Source organism: Moschus berezovskii, chromosome 11 (assembly GCF_049115385.1).
Source record: "Moschus berezovskii isolate FMDL1 chromosome 11, NW_MosBer_1.0, whole genome shotgun sequence".
Taxonomy (NCBI): domain Eukaryota; kingdom Metazoa; phylum Chordata; class Mammalia; order Artiodactyla; family Moschidae; genus Moschus; species Moschus berezovskii.
This window is the reverse complement of record NC_142470.1, coordinates 70,307,013-70,334,344: the sequence shown is the minus strand read 5'-3', so window position 1 is coordinate 70,334,344 and position 27,332 is coordinate 70,307,013. Positions and strand designations below refer to the sequence as shown.

At 40.7% G+C, this 27,332-nt stretch overlaps 1 protein-coding gene across 2 annotated transcripts in view; it reads left to right on the top strand.

The window, feature by feature from the left end:
- EML6 (EMAP like 6) overlaps positions 1-27,332 on the top strand; it is a 287,760-nt gene that overhangs the window by 122,917 nt on the left and 137,511 nt on the right. The window contains exons 6-10 of one of the 2 annotated variants that reach the window (XM_088841461.1): positions 3,240-3,425; positions 5,358-5,493; positions 22,713-22,914; positions 25,449-25,586; positions 26,675-26,931. In XM_088841461.1, coding sequence (XP_088697587.1) covers positions 3,240-3,425; positions 5,358-5,493; positions 22,713-22,914; positions 25,449-25,586; positions 26,675-26,931 — 919 coding nt within the window. Of the gene's footprint in view, positions 1-3,239; positions 3,426-5,357; positions 5,494-22,712; positions 22,915-25,448; positions 25,587-26,662; positions 26,932-27,332 lie in introns of those variants that run through there. The other variant, XM_088841460.1, reaches the window with a different exon arrangement.

The following is a 27,332-nucleotide window of genomic DNA, read 5'->3' as shown; positions in this document are numbered from 1 at the left end:
GGAATGGCTACCCACTCCAGTATTCTTGCCTGTAGAATTCTATGAACAGAGGAGACTTGCAGGCTACAATCCATGGGGATGCAAAGAGTCAGACACAAATGAGCAACTAACACTGTTACTTCACTATTCATAATTTCAGATTAGTGCATACACAGAGACAGCATGACCTTAGCATCTGGGAAGGGAACCTTGTCTTCGAAGGAATAGTAGCATGAGCGTCATGGAAGGGACACATTTGTTCCTACCTTCAAAAAAGACATTCTTTACTTCTGGATAATGCATTCTTTAATGGTTAAAGCAGATGTACAATGTATGTTTGACAGGCCACAAGTCAAGCTGTTCTAGTTCACATAAAGTTCAGGCCAAATCAGGTATAAGCCAGAATGGCTTCTCCATACCCTATTAGGTGAAAGTTTCTTCTATCAAAGAATAATACGATAGGTTCAACTATATAAATATTAAAACATTCTGTTTACCTTCCTGCTACCCTCAAGAAACAAACAGGCAGATCACAAACTAGAAGAGTATAAGCAACAAGCGTAGAATGTTGACTTGTTCTTGAAAGGTAAAGACCTCTAGCAGCTCTACAGAATGGGCAAAGAGTGTAAAAATTATTTGTTTTTATCGATTGTCTGCTAACAGACACTTGAAAATATTAAATCTCATCTATAACTAAGGAATAAACACTTTAAAATAGCAGTGTTTTTAATCAAGATGATCTGGTATCGAGATAGATTTGTAGAATGAACCCTCTCAGACATTGCTAATGGAAGCGTAAATGAGCATGGTCTTTCAGTCTAGAAATTTGGCAATGCCTGTCAATTGCCTTAGAAATGCTGACACCCTTCGAAACAGTTGCATCCCAATTTTACTATGTGTGCTGCCAAAGTAAAGACTGCAAATAATTTTATATCCTGTAATTTAACCCAAGGAAATAATTAGGAGTATCAACCAAGCACTGGCTTATTACTAAATAACTTATCAATAGCAAATAAAACTAAACAAAAGACTTGAAACCCTCTGCCTCCAGGCAGTTAAATAAAATTTGGTATATCCATATGAAGAAATACTGTGCAGTCATTATAAGTCATGTTTTAGAGGACTGCTTAATGTTATTTAAGGACATATTTAAGATCTATGAACAGCCTACCTCTGAGTGGGATAAATTTGTGGCTTTGATATTTTTACTTTAAAAATATTTTTTTTGTGTGTGTAGGAAATAAATTGAAAGGCTCTCCAAAAATATTAAAGTTATCTTTGAGTAGTGAATTGATAGTTTTTAAATTTTCCCTGTATTTTAAAATTATTTTACAATAACATACATTTCTTCCAAAATAAGGATAAAGTAATGAAAAAGCAGAGGACAAAAAGATGAGTGTACAGGTTCTACTATTCAAAGCTATCAAATGTCCTTGCTGCTGCTGCTAAGTCACTTCAGTCGTGTCCGACTCTGTGCGACCCCATAGACGGCAGCCCACTAGGCTCCCCCGTCCCTGGGATTCTCCAGGCAAGAACACTGGAGTGGGTTGCCATTTCCTTCTCCAATGCATGAAAGTGAAAAGTGAAAGGGAAGTCGTCTAGTCGTGTGTCCTTAGGGCTTCATAAATACTTTATAATCCTTGTGCAGAGAGCTGATTTTTGTTGAAGCAAAAAAGTGCCTTTATTTCAGCAAACAGTTTTTTGGCAAACTCAATAAAATCCTTTCTCTTTTTGCAATCCCTAGTGTTTGGCAGACAGGCAAATTACAATTACCTGAAACAAATGCTTGAAAAACAGTAGCAGTTGAGCATCAACTGCTTCATTGGTTTTATAGGAAACGAATCTACCAGGTTTGTTGGATATTATTGCTTTTGCTCCATTCTCTAGTTGCAGGCGGAAGGGACCTTAGGGATTACTGAGGGCCAGATGAGCTCCCAGGTACCTGCCAATTCTAACAGAATTTGCATTACAATCTGTGAATGGAGATTGGAGAAGATAAACAGTGTCTTTTCATTTAATGTGAATTTAATGGGGTGTTGCTACACTAATCTGTCACATTTTCCAAACATGTAGTGCTTCTCAAAAAGAGATAGCGTCTCAGATTTGCTATTTTCTGCAGAAAATTTCATACCTATCTTGGTATTACAGCTATGTATGTCTTTTTAGAGAATTATTTGATCATCTGGAATGTTTCATGTTGACATTATACCATCTGACTGGGTGATTTCATCAGAAAAGTCTTTGTGTCTGAGGATACCAATCTTTGTGTGTGTGTGTATGTGGTTGTCCATCTAGAAATATTTCGGTAACTTAGGCCAAAGTGTACATCCCAAGTTGAAGGGATAATAATTACCAAATAGTTACTCTCCTTTTAGTTTTCACGCATGGGGACACATAGAATGAAAAATGTTTGCCTTAATTATCACCTGTGGAAGGTCAGGTTCTTTGGCATGTATGTATGTACAACCAGTAGTTTTTCATGTCTCATAGTTTGTTCAGGCTCAAAGTTAATATTTACATGCTCGCCCAAAGCATATACCTATCTGTCCCTGCTGCTGCTGCTGCTGCTAAGTCACTTCAGTCGTGTCCGACTCTGTGTGACCCCATAGACGGAAGCCCACCAGGCTCCCCCATCCCTGGGATTCTCCAGGCAAGAACACTGGAGTGGGTTGCCATTTCCTTCTCCAATGTGTGAAAGTGAAAAGTGAAAGTAAAGTCGCTCAGTCTTGTCCGACCCTTAGCGACCCCATGGACTGCAGCCTACCAGGCTGCTCCATCCACGGGATTTTCTAGGCAAGAGTACTGGAGTGGCTTGCCATTGCCTTCTCCGGCTTTTTACTGCTAGTAGTTGGCTAAAATGTTTTACAATTTCTACTGTTATAGCAAAACAAGTTAAATTATGTATATCTATTATGTGTGTGCTAAGTCACTTCAGCTGTGTCTGACTCTTTGTGACCCTGTGGACCATAGCCCGCCAGGCTCCTCTGTCCATGGGAATTCTCCAGGCAAGAATACTGGAGTGGGTTGTCATTACTTTCTCCAGGGGATCTTCCCAACCCAGGGATCAAACCTGTGTTTCTTGTGTCTCCTGCATTGGCAGGCAGGTTCTTTACCACTAGTGCCACCTAAGAAGCCTGTGTATCTATTATAGTTCAGCTATAGAAAATTATGTAAAGTGTATTGAAACATTACCCAATAATACCAATAGTGAGATGCATCAGAATACTCTGTTTTTGGATTATTTGTCACTTATGTTCTAGTTTTGGACGCTATGTGGAAATGCCCTGACTGCAAAAAGAGGAATATTTGGCAAAACTGGGGATCTTCAGACCATCCTTTGCCTTGCATGTGCCAAAGAAGACATCACCTACTCTGGTGCTTTAAATGGCGACATCTATGTCTGGAAAGGGCTCAATTTAGTCCGCACCATTCAAGGAGCGCATAGTGTAAGTATTCCTGTATGGAAATTTGTGAACTACTTATTAAATAAGTTAGTGTCACAAATTTCTTTTTTTTCCCCTGTTGCTTTAGTATTAGCTAATTCTGCTGAATACACAATAGTCATGAAAGGTTTCCCTAATTATTTTTGCTCACTTAGAAGAATTTAATATTTCAAAAGCATGATAACTTAATTAGCCTTTACCTCTTATCAATTGGCTGATAAGTGTAATTTATCAGCAGCAGTTTCACAGAAACTAGAAGTATTTCATTGTCAGTTTCATCTTCTAGACCAGTACTTCTCAAACTTTTACATGTTTACGAATCTTCTGGAGATCTTGTTAAAATACATGCAGTGACTCAGTGGCTCTGGAATGATGTCTCTGCTGCTGGCCTGTGGCCAACATGATGGAGACAACTATTATTTTTATAGTGGTTAGAAAGGTAGATTTTCCTCACCCCGAGTGAGGGAGTGTCACCTCCACATCCACACCACAAGTTCTTAAAATGCAAACAGAAACCACTGATAAATTCTTTTGATGGTCTGCTTTGTTAGAACAAGGACAAACAATACTGAAACACTACGCTCAATTTTGACATATTGGACAGGGAGGCCTGGCGTTCTGTGATTCATGGGGTCGCGGAGAGTCGGACACGACTGAGCGACTGAACTGACTGACTGACTGAAAGTAATTTCATCGCTGTATCTACAGATGATAGAGTGGAAATGCCCAGAAGAGTGGGGAGATATTGTGAAAAGTAAAATCTGTTGTAAAAAGTGGAAATTTGGTAAAATAATATCAGAAACTCAGCAGACCTTTAACTTATTGCCTCCAAATTGATGCTCTATTACTGTGAACATGAAAACAAGTTTAAGCAACTCTTAGCAAAGAAACTGAAATTTTAAACCTTTCTCATATGTTGAAGACCAATTTTCTTGGCTTTGCTAATTATGAAACAGCTCTTGAAACAATTAAAAGGTCAGTATTGTTCCTCATTCATAAAGAACCTGCCTTAATAACCTGGTTTCCCCTTACACTGGATATTATGTCAACATTATACTCTTGTAGCACATTTTCCCATGAAAAAGCAACTTTAAGTTCTTAAACCATATCAGATGTGAAAAGCATCTTCAGCTAATGCTTAACAAGCTAACATAAGAGTAACTTATGCTTTCATTTAGGCTCCGAACTTGAACTCATTGGGATGCATGTTGTACCTACAGAAGTGTTTGTGTTCCTAGCCCATATATCTTTACTTGTTTTGGGAAGGAATTTGATAGCTCAGTTGGTAAAGAATCTGCCTGCAATGCAGGAGACCCTGGTTTGATTCCTGGGTCAGGAAGATCTGCTGGAGAAGGGATAGGCTATCCACTCCAGTGTTCTTGGGTTTCCCCTATGGCTCAGCTGGTAAAGAATCCGCCCACAATACGGGAGACCTGGTGTTCGATCCCTGGGTTGGGAAGATCCCAGATTCCCCTGGAACAGGGAAAGGCTACTCACTCCAGTATTATGGCCTGGAGAATTCCATGGACTGTATAGTCCATGGGGTTGCAAAGAGTCGGACACAACTGAGCAACTTTCACTTATATGAAACACCTCCACCACTGTCTTTATAATGATCAGTTGTCACAGAAACAAATTTATTATTTCTGTATCTGCTTCAGCCAAGAAATTCTTGAAAAATTTTTTTACAGTCCATCATTTGTTTAATCATGGCAAATGAGCACTTGAACAAGTTTGCTATCATGGTTATTATGGAATTTTTAATCTAGCTAAAATGGATTTTACAAATGGCTACTTTGTTCTATTGCCAGGATTTCAATAGAGAACAGGGGATTTGTGTTCATTTTTGTTTTGTTTTTGTTTTATTTTAATTATCAAGATGCAACTATGATGACTATTTAGAATGATTGTAGCATTATGTGCCTTAATCAACAGGCTGGAATCTTCAGCATGTATGCTTGTGAAGAAGGCTTTGCTACTGGTGGACGAGATGGGTGTATACGATTATGGGATACTGATTTCAAACCAATAACCAAAATTGATCTCAGGGAGACAGAACAAGGATATAAAGGTAATGCATGTATTAATACTTACCGGTAGCCCTTATTAAAGTGTTAAATACAGTGTGGAAATGTGTATTTACATTTCTCTTATCCCATGTTATTCCGTTAAGGATTTAAGACAGTTTACATAAATGTAATGAATACAAGATAAAAAATATGTTAAAAGTAAATGGCTACCTCTTTTCCTAATCTTCACAAAGGTATCTGTAGGTGCTACCAGTGGTCCTACTGCAAAGATAAACAACGTAATGGTAAAAACTATTAAGTGGTGTCCTGGGAGTTGGGACTTTAAGTTATAAAACTGGGAATTTGTGAACAAGTTAGTGACCCTAAATGTAACTGCATGCAGCCTCTGAAAAATAAATAAAAATGAAAAACAAGAGAAATTATTATAAAAAAAAATAGCTTTAGTGGAATAGCTACCATAGTAGTAGGAGCGTGGGCATGGGCTCTGAAAAATAAATAAAAATGAAAAACAAGAGAAATTATTAAAAAAAAAAAAGTTTTAGTGGAATAGCTACCATAGTAGTAGGAGCGTGGGCACGGGCTCAGAGTCAGGGGGCTTGGGTTCAAATCCAAATTTTACCCATGGTAGATTTGAGACCTTGAGTTCAGAAACGGCTTTGCATATCTCAGAACAAGCCCTCCATGGTGTTTCCTGAGGCAGTTGCCAGGGCCACCCTGTACTGGGGCACACCCTAAGGCATCTGAAGGTATGAGTGAGGCCAGAGTGAGATGAGAGACCCAGCACAAGAATAAGGATTCAAATATGTAGGATTTGAGGTGAGGATTAAAAGTGGTTGAAATGTATACAGTTTTCTGGTCCAGTTTCAACCAGTCAGTATCAGACATGCCCTTGGCTCTCTGAGCATTTGCAGACAGTGTGGGTGAAAGGGGAGGGAAGAAAAGAGGGTGGGGAGAGGGAAAGAAGAGGAAGAAGGAACGGACAGAACTTTGGAGGAACTTTGTCCCACCCTTTCCTGCCCTGTGCCCCCCAGCAATTACCCTCACAAGAAGTCTTGACTTTTCCTCCACCTTCAGGCTCAGCTTCAAAATGGAAACAAAGAGCCATTAGTGAATTCTACTAAGGCAGTGTTTCTTGTTGTTCAGTCAGCACACCAGGCTTCCCTGTCCTTCACTATTTCCCGCAGTTTGCTCAAACTCCATGTCCATTGAATCGATGATGCCATCCAACCATCTCGTCTTCTGTCATCCCCTTCTCCTCCTGCCCTCAATCTTTCCCAGCATCAGGGTCTTCTCAAATGAGTCAGCTTTTTGCATCAGGTGGCCAAAGTAATGGAGTTTCAGCTTCAAAATCAGTCCCTCCAATGAACACCCAGGACTGATCTCTTCTAGGATTGACTGGTTTGATCTCACAGTCCAAGGGACTCTCAAGAGTCTTCTCCAACACCACAGTTCAAAGGCATCAATTCTTTGGCATTCTGCCTTCTTTACGGTCCAGCTCACACAACCATATGTGACCTCTGGGAAGACCATAGTCTTGACTATACAGACGTTTGTCAGCGAAGTGATGTCTCTGCTTTTCAGCACATAGGTTTGTTATAGCTTTCCTGCCAAGAGGCAGTCGTCTTCTGATATTATATCCAGTCACCATCCGTAGTGAATTTAGAGCCCAAGAAGAGGAAATCTGTCACTACTTCCACCTTTTCCCCTTCTATTTGCCATGAAGTAATGGGGCTTGATGCCATTATCTTAGTTATTTTTAATATTTAGTTTTAAGCTGGCTTTTTCACTTTCCTCCTTCACCCTCATCAAGAGGTTCTTTAGTTCCTTTTTGCTTTCTGCCATTGGAGTGATATCATCCACATCTGAAGTTGTTGATGTTTCTTCTGCTTATCTCAATTCTAGCTTATAACTCATCCAGCCTGGCATTCTCATCATGTGCTCAGAGTGTAAGTTAAACAACCCGGGTGACAACAGACAGCCCTGTCGTACTGCTTTCTCAATCCTAAACCAATCAGTTGTTCCATGCCGTGCTGTGCTGTGCTTAGTTGCTCAGTCATGTCCGACTTTTTGTGACCCCATGGACTGTAGCCCACCAGGCTCCTCTGTCCATGGGGATTCTGCAGGCAAGAATACTGGAATGGGTTGCCATGCCCTCCTCCAGGGGATCTTCCCAACTCAGGGATCGAACCCAGGTCTACCCCATTGCAGGTGGATTCTTAACCCTTTGAGCCGCTAGAGAAGCCCCAGTTGTTCATACAGAGTTCTTTCTGACTTGCTTCTTGACCTGCATACAGGTTTCTCAGGAAACAAGTAAGGTGGTCTGGTATTCCTATCTCTTTAAGAGCTTTACACAGTTTTGTCATGATCCACACAATGGCTTTAGTATAGTCGATGAAACAGAGGTAGATGTTTTTCTGGAATTCCCTTGCTTTCTCTATGATCCAGTGACTGCTGGCAATTTGATCTCTGGTTCCTCTGCCTTTTCTAAACTCAGACTGGATGTCTGGAAGTTCTTGGTTCGCATAATGCTGAAGCCTAGCATGCAGTATTTTGAGCATGACCTTGCTAGCAAGGGAGATGAGTACAACTGCCTGATGGTTTGAACATTCTTTACTACTCCCCTTCTTGGGAATTGGGATGAGGATTGACCTTTTCCAGTCCTATGGCCTTTGGGATATATATATCCAGGAGTGAACTATTGGATCATATAGTATTTCTATTTTTTATCTTTTTGAAAATCTTCTATGCTGTTTTTCATAATAGCTGTACCAGTTTTACACTCCTACCAGCAGTGCATAAGGATTTCAGTTTCTCCACATCCTCACCAATACTTTCTTTATGGTTTTTGATAGTAGCCATTCTGATATGTATGAAGTATTATCTCCTTGTGGTTTTCATTTGCATTTCCCTAATGACTTCTGATGTTGAGCATCTTTCATAAGCTTGTTGGCCATTGTATGTTATGCTTGGAGAAATTTCTATTCAAGTCCTTTGACCATTTTAATATCAAGTTGTTTATTTTGCTGCCAAGCTATAAGAGTTCTTTATGCTGCTGCTGCTGCTGCTAAGTCGCTTCAGTCGTGTCCGACTCTGTGCGACCCCATGGACGGCAGCCGACCAGGCTCCGCTGTCCCTAGGATTCTCCAGGCAAGAACACTGGAGTGGGTTGCCATTTCCTTCTCCAAGAGTTCTTTATATATCTTAGATATTAATCCCTTATCAGATATATGACTTGTAAATAATTTCTCCCATTTCATATGTTGCCTTCTCACTCTATTGATTATGTCCTGTGATACACAAAAACTTTTTATTTTGATGTAATCCAATATATCTGTTTTTCTCTTTTGTTACCTGTGCTTTTGGTATCATACCAAGAAATTATTGCCAAATTCAATTTTATGAAGATTTCTTATAAATGTTTTATGATATTGGCTCTTATATTTAGGTCTTTGATCCATTTTTGAGGTAATTTTTGCATATAGTATAAAGTAAGGGTCCAATATCTTTTTTTTTCCAGAATTTTTTTTATAACTAATTTGGCAGCAAAACTTGACTCATTCTTAGATGAAGCTATTTGTTGTCTTCATATGTGTAAATATTCATGTATTTTACTACAGAAATTTTTGATTTCAAGATGCTGCCCCGGACTCCACTGGGTCTATTGCATGAGCAAAATCCAGAATTTTCAGATTTCCAAAATGTGCCTATCTCCAAAAATTTCAAATTTATGGGATGGTGGACCTCCAATATACTTTTCAGTGACTGTCAAGTTCTGGAGTTTTCATGCCACACAATGTCAGCATGTGAAACTCTCACCTTATGTTGAGTAGGTTGAGGCTCAAGACCACTGTTATCAAGCTAATCGTAGGCTTAGCAGCAGCAGCAGGGCTCTAACTCAAGTCTCACACCAAACTCAACAAAAGTTCACTTTGAGTCTGATCATTTTTAAAACAAATTTGTGATCTGGGTAACATAATTAAGCTTAAGTGACTTACAGTGGTAGCAAGAAAAACCAAAAATAAGTGTTAATGCACGGCAATCAAAATGAATTACATCTATGGTAATAAAATACTTGGAGTTAATGGTTATAAATGAGTATGTCTAAAGGAGTACAGTAATTATTCACAGTATAAGATGCATCATTCATTTATCCACTCATTAAGCATTTATTAGACATCTACTAAGTGTCAGATACATGCCTAGAACTGGTTAGGCTCTTCTAAAAAGTCTGCCTCGGGCATTTTATTGGAATTTTTGGTGTGTTTATTTTAACTCTCAACACATATTAATTGAATTGTTGCTGTGTCGAATTCCGAGTCTGGCAATATCTTGCGTTAGGTCAATCAGCATTCCCTCAGCCTTGAACAAGAGAAGGAGCCTGAAGTCTTGAGGATACGAGATGCCCCTTCTTAGCCTTCTCATTGTCTCTGCTGCTCCCACAGTCTTGCACACAGGCTAATGCAGTTGCTTTGTAACTTGTGTTCCTGCTTCAGCCATTATTCTTAGAACAGCAGCTAGAGGGAATTGTTCAACATTTACATGAGCCAGATCACATTTCCTCAAAACCCTACGATAATTCCCATTTTCCTCAGAAAAAGAGTCCACATCCTTAGGATGGCCTTCCAACCCATCTCCCTCCCATTCCTCTCCCTCTGCTCTGCCTTCTGCTCAGGCTGCTCCTGTTACCAACCCCGTCTCTATGCTCCCAGGCTGCTCCCTCTGCCTACAGCACTCTCCCTAGGAATCTGCATGATCACCACCCTTATCCTTAAAGTCTTCACTCAAGTGAAGCTGCACTGATGACCTTATTGAAAATCACAAGCCACTCCACCTCCAGTCCCCTGGCACTCCTGATCCTGTCCTCCTACATCTTCTTTTCATCTTGTAACAAGCAATATCACTTACCTGTTTGTTATGCGTATGGCTGTTTGTTTCTACAAGGGCAGGAGCCTCTTTGTTCACTGATGCCTCCCAAGCTCTGAGAACAGTGCCTGGCCCAGGCTGGTACCCTGAAACAGACAAATAAATGAAGAGTATGTTGTGGGCCTGGAGCTCAGAATGACAGGTGACGAGGCTGCAGAGGGAGGAACAGAAAACTGTTCAAGCTTGGCCCCTACAGACCAGCAGTAGGAAGTCATAGAAAGGCTTAAGGGAGTGAGTGTCATGGTCAGGGCTATACCTGCTCTGGAGCAGGAAGTGGGGCAGGATTAGAGGTGGGAGTCCAGGTAACTCTTCCACACTACCTATTCTTAATACCATTCTTCTTCTTCAGAGTACATTGAGAATCATTCAGTCCAGTGGTTCTCAAATAGGTGTTTTTATCTCCCAGAAGACATTTGGCATTGTCTGGAGACATTTTTGGTTGTCACCTGGGAGGGTGCTACTGGCATTCCTGAATACAGGACACTGGTAAACACCCTACAGTGACAGCTAGTGATGATAGACACCTCGACTAAGAATTTTTCAGCCCCAGATGTTATCAGTGGCATGATTGAGAAACCCTGGTATAGAAGGTTCAAAGGACCGATTCTCAGATCTGAGAACAGCCTTGGTGATGTTAGCGACAAAGCAAGTATCTTCTGGGATTCTTCTGGTCCCTTGGGTGCTTGATTGCTCACTTCCACTGCCATCACCTCCGTCACCTCTCTCCTGCCTGCTCACTGTTATCCTTTGGGCTGTGCGTGTTACATCACTGTTGTTCTGAGGAAGCGGAGGCCCTGGAGAGGAACATGTGGGAGCTGAGGGTGGTTAGGTGTGCCACCATGGGCACATATGCTGTTGTTTGTTCAGACTCCACATGGAATGAGGTGTCAGACAAGCAAAGGCTGACTGTCTGGTTCGTTCTGGTAGTAATTCCCCTGTAAACACTCCAAATGAACCAGCCTCCTTGAAAAACCAGCCTGGCTGTTCCTTCCCTGGAGTGGAGGCAGCTTAACAAGTGTTTCTGTCTTCTGGGGTTCCGTTAGGCTGTGTGATCCTTCAGAATTCCTGCGGCTGTGGGATTTGGGATCCTGTGAAGTGAATTTTGAAATAGCCAGGGTCTTAGTAAAGAATATCTGCTGGAAGTTCTCAGAGCCCTTGTAAACAAGAGCAGCAGGCTGTGGACACTTCATGTCACAGACTCACGGCGCTTTGTGTTTTTTTTAAACTTTTTATTTTGTATTGAGGTACAGCTGATTAACAATGTTATGATAGTTTCAGGTGAACAGTGAAGGAACTCAGTCATTCAAATACATGTATCCATTCTCCCCCATCCCTCCTCCTATCCAGGCTGCCACATAACATTGAGCAGAGTTCCATGTGCTACACATGTGCTTGTTGGTTATCCATTTTAAATATAGCAGTGTATACATGTCTATATCAAACTCCCTAACTGTCCCTTCCTCTCAGCAACCATAAGTTTGTTCTCTACAACTGTGAGTCTCTTTCTGTTTTGTAGGTAATTTCATTTGTATCATTTCATTTGAAATTCCACATATAAGATATGTCATACTATATTTCTCCTTCTCTATCTGACTACACTCAGTATGATGATCTCTAGGTCGTTACGTTGCAGCAAATGGATTTATTTCACTCTTTCTAATGGCTGAGTAATACTCCATTGTATAAATGTACCACATCATTCTTCTTTATCTATTCCTCTGTCGATGGACAGTTAGGTTGCTTCTGTGTCTCGACTATTGTAAACAGTGCTACAGTGAACAGTGGGGTGCATGTATCCTTTCAGATCATGTTTTTCTCCAGATATATGCCCAGGAGTGGGATTGCAGGGTCATATGGTAGCTATATCTTTAGTTTTCTAAGGAATTTCCATACTGTTCTCCATAGTGACCATACCAGTTTACATTCCCACAAACAGTGTAGGAGGGTTCCCTTCTCTCCACACCCTCTCCAGTATTTATTGTTTGTGGATTTTTTGATGATAACCAATCTGGATGGTGTGAGGTGATATCTCATTGTAGTTCTGATTTGTAGTTTTTTCATAACTAGTGGTGTTGAACATCTTTTCATGTGCCTCTTGGCAATCTGTGTGTCTTCTTTGGAGAAATGTCTGTTTAGGTCTTCTGCCCATTTGTTGATTTGCTTATTTTGATGCTTTTCAGTATGATGAGCTGTTGGTAAATTTTGGAGACTTCTCCCTTGTCAGTCACATCATTTGCAAATATTTTTTCCCAGTCTTTTTGTTTTATTGTTTCCTTTCTATTTAAAAGTTTTTGAATTTAAATAGGTCCCATTTGTGTTTTTTTGTTTTTATTTCCATTATTCTGGGAGATAGATCAAAAAGTATATTGCTACGATTTATGTCAGTTTTCTGCATGGTGCTTTGTTTTAAACACACTGCATGTAGCATCCCATTTTTCCTCCAATAGCCCTGGGGTCTCCTGGCAGGGCTGGCTCCTGGAGCATGAGACCTGCCTTGTTGCACAGGGCTGCTTGCTCTGAAGAGTGCTACACCCAGTTTAGTGGTTGCTGTCACCATTTTGAAATTCTTAATTATATTGAAGAATTTAAGTGTTAGTCACTCATTCTTGTCTGACTCTTTTGTGACCCCGGGGACTGTAGCTCACCAGGTTCTCTGTCCATGGGATATTCCAGGAAAGAATACTGGAGTGGGTAGCCATTCCCTTCTCCAGGGGACCTTCCCTGGGGATCAAACCCACATCTCTCATGACTCCTGCATCAGCAGGCAGGCTTTTTACCACTAGTGCCACCTGGGAATGTGTATGGAAACACAAAAAAGTACTGAAACAGTCAAAGTAATTTTAAGAAAGAAAGAGCTGGAGGAATCAGGCTCCCTGACTTCAGACTATACTACAAGGCTACAGTAATCAAAACAGTATGGTATTGGCACAAAAACAGAAACATACCTCAATGGAAAAGGACAGAAAGCCCAGCAGTAAACCCACACACCAATAATCAAGCTCCCTCTTCCCTTGGAGTGTAATCTGTCTCCTGCTCACCCTTATATTGCCTTTTACCTGGGGCACTCCTTAGTATTGTACCTTTAACAAGGCTAGGAGAAGGCCATCACCCTGTCTTGTTTGACCTTTGGTACCATTGTCCTGGGGGTGCATCCACCGAGAAGGGAAATACCCTTTTGGAGAAGAGAGTTTACCCCAGACTTGCACGGCCTGCAGCCTCCTCATCTTTCCATCATCTGCTCACTCTGGGACTTGGGGCAAATATTGCAAACTGTCTGTGCTATGGTGTCCTTGGGTATTCAACAGATATTTATTGTCTCCACCCAGGGCCTGGTGCTGTCCAAGAGCCTCCTCTTGAATCGCCGTAAGTCTTTTAGGGCACATGTGCAAAGCTCTGGGTGCAGGGCTGGGAGTGTCTGGGAGAACCATTCCTGCCCTTTTACAGGACTAGCTTGTTTGATTCAAAAAAGATTTCTCAAAGTTGCACTTATTTTTGGCCATCTTCTCATCAGGCCTTCTGCTTTCTAATCTACTACGGTAGTTTTCCAATATCTGGCTGAAGAACCACTGTATTAGAATTGGCCCAGAAATCTGAATTTTCAACAGTCTAACAAGTCTGAGAACACACACTAGCTTTGGAACAGCTTGGTAGTGACTGGTTCTCAACAAGTGGTTCTCAGCTGGTTCAAAACAAGTGGTTCCTCAGCCATGGGGAACTAAAAATAAGTATGCCCTGATCCACTCCAGACCAACTGAGAGAAATTTCTGGCTAGGATAGAGGCATCCGTGTTTTAAAACATTTTCTATGTAGGTTCTGATGAGCAGTAAGGTTTGGAGCAACTGTTCTTGGTTTTTACCATTTATCACGCCTCAATGCACCAGGTTTAAGAGCACCGATAAGTACCACCCCTTCATGGATTGCAGCCTTGTCATGGTGGAGGGGCTTGCATAACTCAATGGAGCTGCATTCCATGCAGGGCCACCCAAGATGGACAGGTCTTAGTGAAGAGTTCTGACACACCATGGTCCATTGGAGGAGGAAACGGCAACCCATCACAGTATTCTTGCCACGAGAACCTCACGAACAGCATGAAAAGTCAAAACGATACAATACTAGAAGATGAGCCCCATAGGTAGGAAGGTGTCCAATATGCTACTGGGATGAGATGGTTAGATAGCATCATTGAATCAGTGGACATGAATTTGAGCAAACTCCAGGAGATAGTGGAGGACAGAGGAGCCTGGTGTGCTATAGTCCATGGGATCACAAAGGGTCAGACACAACTTAGTGACTGGATGACAACAAAAATAAGGACCAATCCCCTTCCCCTCCCCACTGCCAGTCTTCCCTTCTTGGGCTGAATAATTGAGGGAAAAAGCATTTTATTCCCCAAATAGTTTTCTTTGTGTGTCAGATACAGCCTTTCCTTCTGACAGTCAGCAATGCTAACATATCAAAATGATAACAAACAACACAACAAATATGTTGTAACACAGGGTTGTAACTAACAGACTCAGGGAGGACGCAGCAGCAACTTCACAGCTCCTGGTGCTGACCTGGCCTGGGGACAGAATCTGACCACACGCACAGCAAGCTGTTCTCCATGATGATGTGAATCTAATAAAAACCTGCTGGTTGAAATAACAGCAGCAATAACATACTTATTGATACTAAGGGCCAGATTGATGCTGAGTGCCAGACATTGGGTCAAGTGTTTGAATACATGCTTGCCCTGAATCTTCTTAACAGTGCTGTGATGTGTGAGTGCTAATATTCTCTCCAGTTTACAGGTAGGGCAACCGAAGATTTGAAAGATTAAACACTTGCCATGTCACAGAGCTGGGATATAAATCCAGTCCATGTATTTAACTGTTCAATGAACTAGTGAAAAATAAGCCATGTCCTTTAGGTCTGTGTTGATATTCATGATACTCATGGATTAGATTTCCCCATGCCCAGGTTTCAGGACTGTCACAGAGAGGATTGAAAAGGTACTGTTTTCCACTTCCTGGTCTGAATATAAAATCGGGACAAAGAGCTAGTGTGAATTTGATCTTAGAGTTTTTCTGTTGAAGTGGGTGGTTGCTCTATATTGCCATCTGCTGGCTGTCTGAACCAAGCACAGGCCAGAGCCCGGTATTTCTCACCGTGGAGCTAGTGGCAGAGGAGGTCACTGAATTCAAAATGTGCACCCCTCACCAAAACGCCTTCCTCTGAAACACACACTGTTTCATAAGAAAAGAGAATTTCTATGGTTTAAAATAATTAGGATGGTTTTCCCTGGCTCTTTTTTCACTCTTGGTGAATTTCTGACCGTATTCCAAATAATGCCTTATGTTTGTCTGACTCCCAAAGCAGAAGATGGGGAGAGACAGCTTAATTCCTTCCCAGTGCAGTGGTCACCTTGGCCAGCCTAGCTTGGAAATTGTGGTTAGGTTCCTATTCTCTCCATTTGTGTCAGAGAAGCTAAAACCGAGCCTGGATGGACAGGAGAAGGGACCTATTATCAGAACCTTATTAGGAACCTGCCACTCCACAGTGTGCCCATAAAAGCCAGTCTGACCTGCAAAACAGCAGTTAGGTTCAGAAATGAAGAAAACAGGACACTATTAGGAAACTCGAAGACAGCTCTCTACCCACTGAGGTGTCCTTAGGAAGCAATTCCCATTTTAAATAGTTCTCTTGGAAGCGAGAGAGGCTTAGTGTCTTGTCTGTCTCTGTAGGTAGACCCCTGGGGTTGACTTGTCTGATGTGACAGAATCAAGTTTATCGGTTTGAAGAACTGAGTTTTTGTGGAGAACCTGAGTTGGTCTCTAGAGAAAATGTTCACAGCTCACTAGATTTATGTTGTAAACAATGAAAATGAAATGACTCCTCCCCTGGTTCTCTCTCCTTCTCCCCTGCCCCTACTTATAGTCAGGAGCAATCCGTATCAGTTTAACTTCATTGCTTTTGCTGCATGTTAAAGCTCCTCCCTTATGTTGGTTGGTTCATTGGAAGCCTTTTGTCAAATGAAATCTTCTATAAAACACAGCCTGTGAGTTACTAAGGGAAAATCAGGGGTGGGATCCTTAGACTCTGCCTCTCATCTCTCATTTCCCTGTGGTTTCCTTGCCAGGCACCTTGAGGCTCTTCTAAGGATCCAAGAGCTCCCTGGGCAGAGTCTGAAAATACAGCTGGGTGCTGCATAGATTGACTGCCTCGTCAGTCTAGTCTGGGGTAGAAGGTTCTTCTTTGTCTAAACCTCTTAAAGACAAAACAAATATTTAAAAAATGTTAACGTATCAATTCCATGTGATAGGTTGTTTGTTATAGTATTCTTGAACATTCTGAATGTGTTCCCCAAACAGGAAGTTAAAAAATAATGGGGATGGTGGGAGAAAAATGTTTGTACACTGGTGGTTCTTCGGGAGAAATTTTGTGTTCAAGCCATTTAGTTCGAGGCCATGGGGAGAACTCACCTGTTCATGCTTGTAGTGGAGCTGTGGGTGCCAGGTCTGCTTGGAAAGGTAAATCTTTAGGACAGTCAGTGGAATCATAAAGGGATTGTGGTTTGAATATTTTGGTAACAGTTAAAATACATGACACATTGCTGAGATATATATGTGTATATATATAATATGTGTGTATGTATGTATCATTTTTATTGAGATACAATTGAACTATAACCTTAGTTTCAGGTATATAAAATAATGTTTATATATAATGTGTGTGTATATTTGTCTCTAAATGATTACCTCAAGTTTACTTAACATCACAACACATAGTTATAAATTTTTTTCTTGTGATGAAAACTTTTAAAATCTATTCTCTTAGCTACTTTTAAATACACGTTACAATATTACTAAATGTACATGTACGTAATGCTGTACATTACGTCCCCAGAACTTACTACTTTATAACTAGAATTCTGTGCCGTTTGATTACCTTCACTCATTTCGCCTTCTGTCCACCCCGCTCTCTGGCAATCACCAATCTGTTCTGTGTATCTGTGAGATTTGGGGGTTTTGTTATTTCTTTTTTAGGTTCCACATATATTCCCATAATATTTATCTTTATCTGATTTATTTCACATATCATTATGCCCTCAGAAGTCACCCATGTTGTCCCAAATGGCAAGAACTTTTTTTGTGTGGCTGAATAATAATCTATTATCTATGTGTATATCACATTTTGTTGATCAGTTGGTGAGGAGTTAGGTTGTTTCTATGTTGTGGCTGTGGTGAGTCATGTTGCAGTGAACATGCGGGTACAGATACATTTTAAAGTTAGTGGTTTTGTTCCCTTCAGATAGCATTCAGAAGTGAAATTGCTGAATCCTACGGTAGTTCTATTTTTAATTTTTGAGGCACCTCCATGCTGTTACCCACAGTGGCTGTGCCAGCTTACATTCTCATAGTACACAAGGGTCACCTTTTCTCCCCATTCTTGCCAGCATTTGTTATTTCTCATCTCTAGAAAAAAAAATAGCCATCATAATAAGTGTTAGATAATATCTCATTGTGGTTTTGATTTGCATTTCTCTGACTAGGGATGTGGAACACCTTTTCGAGTACCTGTTATCTGCATGTCTTCTTTGGAAAAATGTCTATTCAGGTCCATTTTTTAATCAGATTGTTTGGGGTTTTTGCTATTGAGTTGTATGAATTCTTTACATATTTTGAATATTAACTCCTTATCAGATGTATGATTTGCAAGTATTTCCTCCCATTGGGTGGGTTGCCAGGCCATTTTGTCGATGGTTTCCTTTGCTCTGAGCAAGCTTTCTTAGTTTGATGTGTTCCCACTTGTTTATTTTTACTTTTGTTGCCTTTCCCTTTGGTGTCAGAGCCAAAAAGTCATCACCAAGACTGATGTCAAGGAGTTCACTGCCTATGTTTTCTTCTAGGAGTTTTAGGGTTTCAGGTCTTAGGTTCAAGTCTTTAATCCATTTAGAGTTTATTTTTGTATGTTTGTTTTACATGCGGCTGTCTAGTTTTTCCAACACCATTTATGGAAGAGATTGTCCTTTCCCTGTTGTGTATTCTTGTATATATTATTTTAATTGATTTTGGCATGTAGATACCTGCTTACAAATGTCTGGCTCCTCCTGAGAATGCAAACTCCATAAGGGCATGAGCCTGGCTTGTTCACTGTTCAAGCTCTAGTCTTGGGCATGCAATAGGTGCTCAATAAATGTTTTTGTGTGTAAACTAACGAATACATCCCTCCTCTGAAATGTCCTCACTGAGGATGAGGATGTTGTCTTTTATTTCTTGGTATCTCCAAAGACTAAGAAATGTTTATGATTTTAATACCTTATTCTTTTAACAATTCTTACTGAGTATATACCACTATGCTAGGTGTGGAGGACACAAAGGTGTATAAAACTGAGAAAACTCTTGTCTTCACAGATATTAGTAAGAAGGGGGCAATAAACAAGTAAACTATCTGATTTTTTGCTGATGTTAGAATGTAATTAATATCTCTCTTCCTGTTTCTCAAGGACGAAGTCTTTATTTATTTATTTATTACCTCTCCTGTAATAAAATTATAGAAGTTGCAAAGCTTGCTAAGGAGATGACAAATTCACCCCCCTCCTAGAGGAAATAGAAATGTGTTAATAAAAGCATGGGTAGCAGATACAGACAAGAAAGGGACAGTAGCAAAAGGATTTTTTCTCCTCAGCTGAGCCTCCTGCCTGTCAGCCTGCCATCTTACCCTGACTGTTTTCCCCACGCATCTGTCCTTTCCAACCTTGAAAGCCTGCGGTGGTGTTTGCAGTGGAGGATTTTGAGTGATTGACCCTGAAACTAGCCGTTGCCAAGGTATCGCTACTTACTACTCACAGCAGGAATAATGAATCTGCCTGCGTGCTGTCTCCTTCCATTTCAAGATACATAGCAATGAATTCAGAGCAGGGGGTAAAGAGAGTTATCTCATGTAAGGATAGCCTTATCCCTTAAAAAAATTCTATTTTGTAGATAAATTCATTATCTCATTAGATCCTTTTAAGATCATAATGAGGTGGCTTCCCTGGTAGCTCAGACGGTAAAGCGTCTGCCTACCATGCGGGAGACCAGGGTTCGATCCCTGGGTCGGGAAGACCCCCTGGAGAAGGAAATGGCAACCTACTCCAGTATTCTTGCCTGGAAAATCCCATGGACTGAGAAGCCTGGTAGGCTACAGTCCATGGGGTCACAAAGAGTCGGACATGACTGAGTGACTTCACTTTCACTTAAGATCATAATGAGTTAAGATGAGGATTTCAGTTAGGGTGTCCAGATACCACCAACTAACTCTTCAATCCTCCCAGCATTTGTCTTGAATTTTTTTTTTTTAACAGATTGTACTTTTTAGAGCAATTTTAGGTTCACAGTGAAATTGAGTGGAAGGTACAGATATCTCTCATATACTTCTGCTCTCCTACACACGCAGCCTCCCTATCAACATGGCCCACCAGAATGGTACATTGGTTACAGTGGATGGACCTACATTGATATATCATCACCCAAAGCCTATAGTTCACGTTAGGGTTCACTCTTGTGTTGTATTAATATATTCTTTGAGTTTTGACACGTATAACATGTACCTACCATTATAGATCCTACAGACTTTCGCGACCCTAAGAATCCTCTGTGTGTCTGCCTATTCATTCCCCTGTCAGACCTTTTCATTCTGCAATAAAGTAATTATAATTTTATTGAATAGATCTGAAATTTTTTGGATAGAATTATTTAATAGGTCTTTCAACATAGTAAAGCCGTTTTCTTGGTTAATAAATATTTCCAAAAATGTAAATTTAATTATTTTTAGAGCCTACTTTACTTCCAGAATAGTCCTGATTTGGATGATAAATTACATGGTCTCTATAATTATAGTCTACATTTATGGTCCCCAGAGAGAAGGGGAGTCTCCCTGAGATGTCTGGCCAGTCGGTATAGAGCAGGACTGATACTCTGACTGATACTCTGTCCAGGTACTCTGACTTCTGTTAGTTTCTGCAACAAAGACACAAAGCCCACTGGAGAGGCAGCTCAGATCTTAAAGGTTATCACATCCTTAAGTAGTTTGAAGTAGTTTTGAAAGTGGGATGGCTTCAGTTCGGTTCAGTGCAGTCACTCAGTCATGTCCGACTCTCCACGACCCCATGAATCACAGCACGCCAGGCCTCCCTGTCCATCACCAACTCCCGGAGTTCACTCAAACTCATGTCCACAGAGTCGGTGATGCCATCCAGCCATCTCATTCTCTGTCGTCCCCTTCTCCTCCCGCCCCCAACCTTTCCCAGCATCAGAGTCTTTTCCAGTGAGTCAACTCGTCACATGAGGTGGCCAAAGTATTGCAGTTTCAGCTTTAGCATCAGTCCTTCCAATGAACATCCAGGATTGATCTCCTTTAGAATGGAATGTCTGGATCTCCTTGCAGTCCAAGGGACTCTCAAGAGTCTTCTCCAGCACCACACTTCAAAAACATCGATTCTTCGGCGATCAGCTTTCTTCACAGTCCAACTCTCACATCCATACATGACCACGGGAAAAACCATAGCCTTGACTAGATGGACCTTTGTTGGCAATGTAATGTCTCTGCTTTTTAATATACTATCTAGGCTGGTCATAACTTTCCTTCCAAGGAGTAAGCGTCTTTTAATTTCATGGCTGCAATCAGCATCTGCAGTGATTTTGGAGCCCAAAAAAACAAAGTCTGACACTGTTTCCACTGTTTTTCCGTCTATTTCCCATGAAGTGATGGGACCAGATGCCATGATCTTTGTTTTCTGAATGTTGAGCTTCAAGCCAACCTTTTCACTCTCCTCTTTCACTTTCATCAAGAGGCTTTTGAGTTCCTCTTCACTTTCTGCCATAAGGGCAGTGTCATCTGCATATCTGAGATTATTGATATTTCTCCCAGCAATCTTGATTCCAGCTTGTGCTTCTTCCAGCCCAGCGTTCCTCATGATGTACTCTGCATAGAAGTTAAATAAGCAGGGTGACAATATACAACCTTGACGTACTCCTTTTCCTATTTGGAACCAGTCTGTTGTTCCATGTACAGTTCTGACTGTTGCTTCCTGACCTGCTTATGTACTTCTAATTCAGACGTGAGAAAATTCACTGTGTAAGTAAATAAATAATGTACCTTTTAAGGAACAGAACAGACCACAAGAAGTCCACACAATCAAAACTCAGGCAGGCAAGTTGAGAATCTGCTTAGAGAGGATGGAACAATATGAGGGGGAAGGTTGGATTTGAAAGGAGTGCTGCACTTTAGAGAAGTTTCCATAAATTGTTAAGTCAGTGAAGAATAACATTTTCAAATGTTTTATGGTATTCTGAGACTGAATTGAAGTTTCATTTGCATATTTCTGGGACATGGTGCATCTGTTTATCCAGCAGAATGAGACTAGGTTCTGATCAAATACATACTATACTTGCCTAATATGATAATTAACTGTTCTGTAGTATCACCCACGTATAGTTATCTTACAATGCTAGCATCCTAAAGATTGAAGTAATTATTAACTTTTCCATAGCAAGTCAGGAGGAAATTATTTTAAAGGAGGTTAAGTTTTCATTAAGACCAGTTCTTGCTCTTATATTCACTTTAATGTCATATTTAATATAGACTTTGCTGTATCTTCCCAATCCAGGGATCAAACCCAGGTATCCTGCATTACAGCAGATTCTTTACCAACTGAGCCACAAGGGAAGCCCAAGAATGCTGGAGTGGGTAGCCTATCCCTTCTCTAGCGGATCTTCTTAACCCAGTTCTCCAGATCTGCTAGAGAGGGGATAGTCTGAGTCAGGAAGATCCATTGGAGAAGGGATAGTCTGGGTCGGGAAGATCCACTGGAGAAGGGATAGGCTACCCACTCCAGTGTTTTTGGGCTTCCCCTGTGGCTCAGCTGGTAAAGAATCCTCCTGCAATGCAGCAGACCTGGGTTTGGTCTCTGGGTTGGGAAGATCCCCTGGAGAAGGGAAGGTTACCCACTCCAGTATTCTGACCTGGAGAATTCCATGTACTGTATAGTTCATGGGGTCGCAGAGAGTCAGACATGACTGAGCAACTTTGACTCACTCACTTCACTTGCTGTAAAACCACATAGTTAGCCTAAGTCAGACAGGAAAGAGCAATCTTTCCTTTACAAAACAGATTACAAGGGGTGTGGTGGGGGGTCAGCACATGGAAGGCAATGGTTAATACAGAGTGCTGTGTGGGTTGGTTGTCCACCCCCCAGGCATTGTTTGACTATGTTACCTTAGAGGCTCTCCTGGTGACGAGGTTTTAACTTCAGGTGTTTTATTTGTGAATGGTGTGGAAGTATGCTTTTATATTACTCATGTGTTTTCTTTGTCAGGCCTCTCTATCCGGAGTGTGTGCTGGAAAGCAGACCGCCTCCTAGCAGGAACCCAGGACAGCGAGATATTTGAAGTAATCGTGCGAGAACGGGACAAACCGATGCTGATCCTGCAGGGTCACTGTGAGGGGGAGCTCTGGGCTCTGGCCCTGCACCCCAAGAAGCCACTGGCCGTGACGGGCAGTGACGACCGCTCTGTCAGGTAAGGCCCCAGCGGTGTTGCCGTAACCTCACACACCTCCCTGGGATGACAGATTGGTTTTGCCCAAGCTTGCTTGTTACTCTAAGAGAAGGATAACCCACAGTGAAGAACCTCACAGTTTCCAAACGGAATGGTGAGACATTTTGCTTAACAACAGTTGGCTTCTTGATCTCTTGTTGTTGCTATCTTTCTTGGGCCCCATCTTAAGTCAAGAAAATGTTCTTAGAAGTGAAAATTACATTCCCGCTGGTTAGGTTGGCCTCCAGGTCTCCTTCAGTTGAAGATGTGAGCTGCGTTCACTCATCTGTGATAAAGTCATATTTCCCCCTCATGTCTTCTGTCCTGCTGGGGGCAGCTTAGCAGTTTCACAGCCTACTCACCTTTTATCAGTTTAGTTGGAGATTAGAGATCTCAAATAGAACTGAAGGTCTGATTTTTCAAAGTCGTCTTTAGCATGAGAGTCGTTAATTCTTTCTTTGTAAATTCTCACGTGGAATTTTGAGCAATGTCCTCAAATCAAGGGAAAGTGCTGGTTCCTAAAAAAAATGTGCCCATTTTATTAGGGCCTCAGGGGTTCTTACTATGAATCACTTATTGTTTGAGAGCTCAACAGTAATAAAATGAGCAGAAGGAAGTTCTTGTGACTGTTGAGAGACTGAACATATGATTTGAAAGTGTGAGATGAAAGCTGTTACACTGAATCCAGCATTTTTGTATTTACTACTGAACTTTAAATGTGCTCAACAATAAGCAGGCCAGAAAGAGAGTCCATGACAGTGAGAGGAAGGGACTGATTGATCAATTCATCGATGGATTACTGCTTCTAAGTTTGAATAGCTAAACAGGAGGACTGGACACCTATGGTCATTACTCTCCCTCCCCACCCTTATTCTGTATTTTTGTGAATCCAATCAGAATGCAGTCAGTGTACTCATTAGCATAAATCCAAAGATAAATCCATTTTTTAGTTTTCACCCAGCACTAAAGTCTCATCAATCTAAAAATCAGTGAAAACAATTACAGCTATCTATACATGTGCTATAAATGTTTATTTGGCTTTTTTCTTCTCTTTACCTACTGCCTCCTGCTCTCTTCCTTTCCCTTCTGTTACTCTGAGCCAAACCAATGCCACCAAGTTATTCAAACATCCAAGAAACTCAATTCATACCCATCCAGATCTAAAGAATTTGAAGAAAGTTTTTAGCTTTTGTATTTTAACAACTATGTTGAATCTTAGAATTGCAAAGAGCCCTTACTGCCAGAATTTGTATTACTCCCTTTAACCATTAATTTGGCTAAGATATTAAATGGAATTTGACACTCTGAGTATTGAAATTTAGCAAGTCATGATTCTTTGAGAAAGGTTAGCTTAGTGACTTTAAAAGGATAGTGCAGTTTACTGAGGAGTGGTGGTTTCTTCATGCTAGTAGAGCAAAGCTTACATTGCTTAAAATAGTACATGGCTAAAAGCAGCATGAAACTATGAATAATGGAAAAGGTATTGAAAGCATACCCCGAGTTTTAAGCTGAATAGCACAGGCTGCCTCGGGGATAGGCAGACTCCACTGGGCAGCCCTACATGACAAGACAGGTGCCCCGTCCCTCCTGATGGCAGAATGCACTTAGAAAAACTACACCACATTTGACTTACTCTTGACTCTTTGTCGCAAGAGCTTAGATTCTCAGCCACCCCTGCCCCCGCCACATTGCATAGTAAGAGAAGACTGTCTTTAAAGTGGTAACAGAAAGAGGTCACATACCACAATTTCGAGTCATATAGAAACTCTTATTCAAATCCTCAGATATTTAGTTCATGGTCTCTCAGTCTGAAGTGCTTGGATTAGGTGTTATAAGAGCTGCCCTTACAAGTGATCTCTGTTTCTCCAGCAGTAGCCCCCTCATCTGCCAGGGGACCAGTGAAGTATTCCCCCTCCCCTGACCAAGAGGGGCCCTGTCAGTAGAGGGGCGCCAGGGATTTTTGAAGAGTTTCGGCATATAACTGTATACAGCCAACTTGGAATCCTCCTAGGCAGGAGTACCTTTTTCTCCATTTCAGATACTTTTTCTTGCTCAGGAGACCAAGAAGCATAATATGCATTTTAGTCTATATTTACATAACACAGTTTCTAGAAGAGAACCCGTATTTAAAAAACAACTAATAATAACAGCATCTAGTAGTACCTCTTATCCTGTGTTATTAACACCCATTGGTATAGATCAGGAACAATTTTTAATCTCCAAAGAGAAAAGTATAATTTTGTATGAAGTTGTATGTAAAATTTCCTTATTTTTGAATTTCAAAATCTTTAAAAATATCTTGTTTTATTTCTTGCTGGATATTTCAAATGGAGAAAATCACCCAAAGATAGACCAAACACCTTTGCAGCTTCCCAGACATGCCGAGAGGAAGGACACAGGTGTGATGTTACTGCATCCTTTTTGTTACTATCACCTGATGAACAGGCCTTTGGCCTTGGACTGGCTGATGACTATGAATGAGAAAGTGTTTTGTTTTGACTTTGAACTGTACTTAGGCTGTGGAGCCTGGCTGACCATGCCTTGATTGCCCGCTGTAACATGGAGGAAGCAGTTCGCAGCGTTGCTTTCAGCCCTGATGGATCTCAGTTGGCCCTGGGCATGAAGGACGGATCTTTCATTGTTCTCCGAGTCAGGCACGTACTACCAGTATTGAAAATGACATTAGAGATATGCAGATAATGTTAGAGATAATATAATGGATTAGATTCTGTTAAAATTAATTCTCCAGGTCAGAATGTTTGGCAGGACTTTAGGAAAAAATGCGTTTGCTGTTGTGAATAGGTGGATTCGCAGTCCGCTATCTGTAATTGCCAGATCCAAACACTGAAAATCTGAAGTTCTTTGGTAACTTATTTGGCGGCACAGCCTGACCCAGTGAGCTGATATGAAATTGTTTACAGTCTGTTAGTCTTCTTTTTTTTCAATGTAATTTTTTTCTCAATTTATATATTTTATTGAAGTATAGTTGTCTTACAGTGTTTCAGGTGCACAGCAAGGTGATTCAGTTACACACATATCTATTAATCTTTTAGTAGGAATAATCATGTGTCATGTGATTTGCTGCAAGAATATTAATGTGTTCAAAAGGGGTCGCTGCCCTAGCTCCTACGAGGCTATTACATAATATATGTGAACCTTTCCAAAATGCAGTGAGTGATCAACTCCCAAGCTCGTCTGGTCCTAAGGGTTTTCGGTAAGAGATTATGGGCTTTTAATGAGATGAGAAAGAGGAAGAAAAAGGAAAGCCGCCTCTAATAGCGCCAGATTTTTAGAGGTGAGCTGGAGTAAAAGATTTTTTTCCATCTATAATCACTAATAAAATGGAACATTTCCTATTTATTAACATCTGAAATTATTTCTACTATACAAAAATTATGACCCACTCTTGTATTTCCTTCAAATAACCTTGGTTATTCTTTGGGATTACACATTTTGTGATTATAGAAAGGGAAACGAGCTATAAATTAGAAATTGTATCTCACATAACAAATTCTATATAGTTTTAAAAATGCTATTGACATGGTTTATTACACTAAATTCTCATTACCAGCTACACATAACTCATTACCAAATGGATGAGAAACCTTTTCTTTCTTTGCTTAGTGATGTATGATAAGATGGCTAATTTCCAAATTTTCAGTGACACACAAATTTTAAAGCATGACTTGAGGTTCCTATCCCTAGGTTTACCATTTATCAGTTTGCTTTTTTATTCTTTCAGAGATATGACAGAAGTGGTTCATATCAAAGACCGAAAAGAAGTCATTCATGAAATGAAATTTTCTCCAGATGGTTCTTATCTAGCAGTGGGATCCAATGATGGCCCGGTAGACGTCTACGCTGTTGCCCAGAGGTATAAGAAAATTGGAGAATGCAACAAGTCTCTCAGTTTCATCACACACATTGACTGGTCTTTGGATAGTAAATACTTGCAAACTAATGATGGTGCTGGAGAACGGCTGTTCTACAAAATGCCATGTAAGTCACAAGGGCATTAAATGTTTGTGCAAAACATAGCTCTGAACCATGGCAGAAAATGTATGAGGATATGCTTAGGACCTGAGGGCAAGTAAGACCCTCAGATCACCCTCAGATCACCTGAGGGCAAATAAGACCCTCAGATCACAAACTCTCAAAGAAAATATTCATAAATTGAAGCACGTTTAAAAATTATTCCACAACAAAAGAGACCATGAATAAAATGAAAAGACAGTGTATAGGTTGAGCATAAAGACTTGGAATTATTATAATGGACAAAGGCTATTCAGTTGACCTTTGAATAACACAGGTTTGAACTGCATGGGTCTACTTCTGTAGATTTTTTTTAGTAAATACTAGAATACTACATAGTAAGAGGTTAACAAGACCAGGAGCTGACT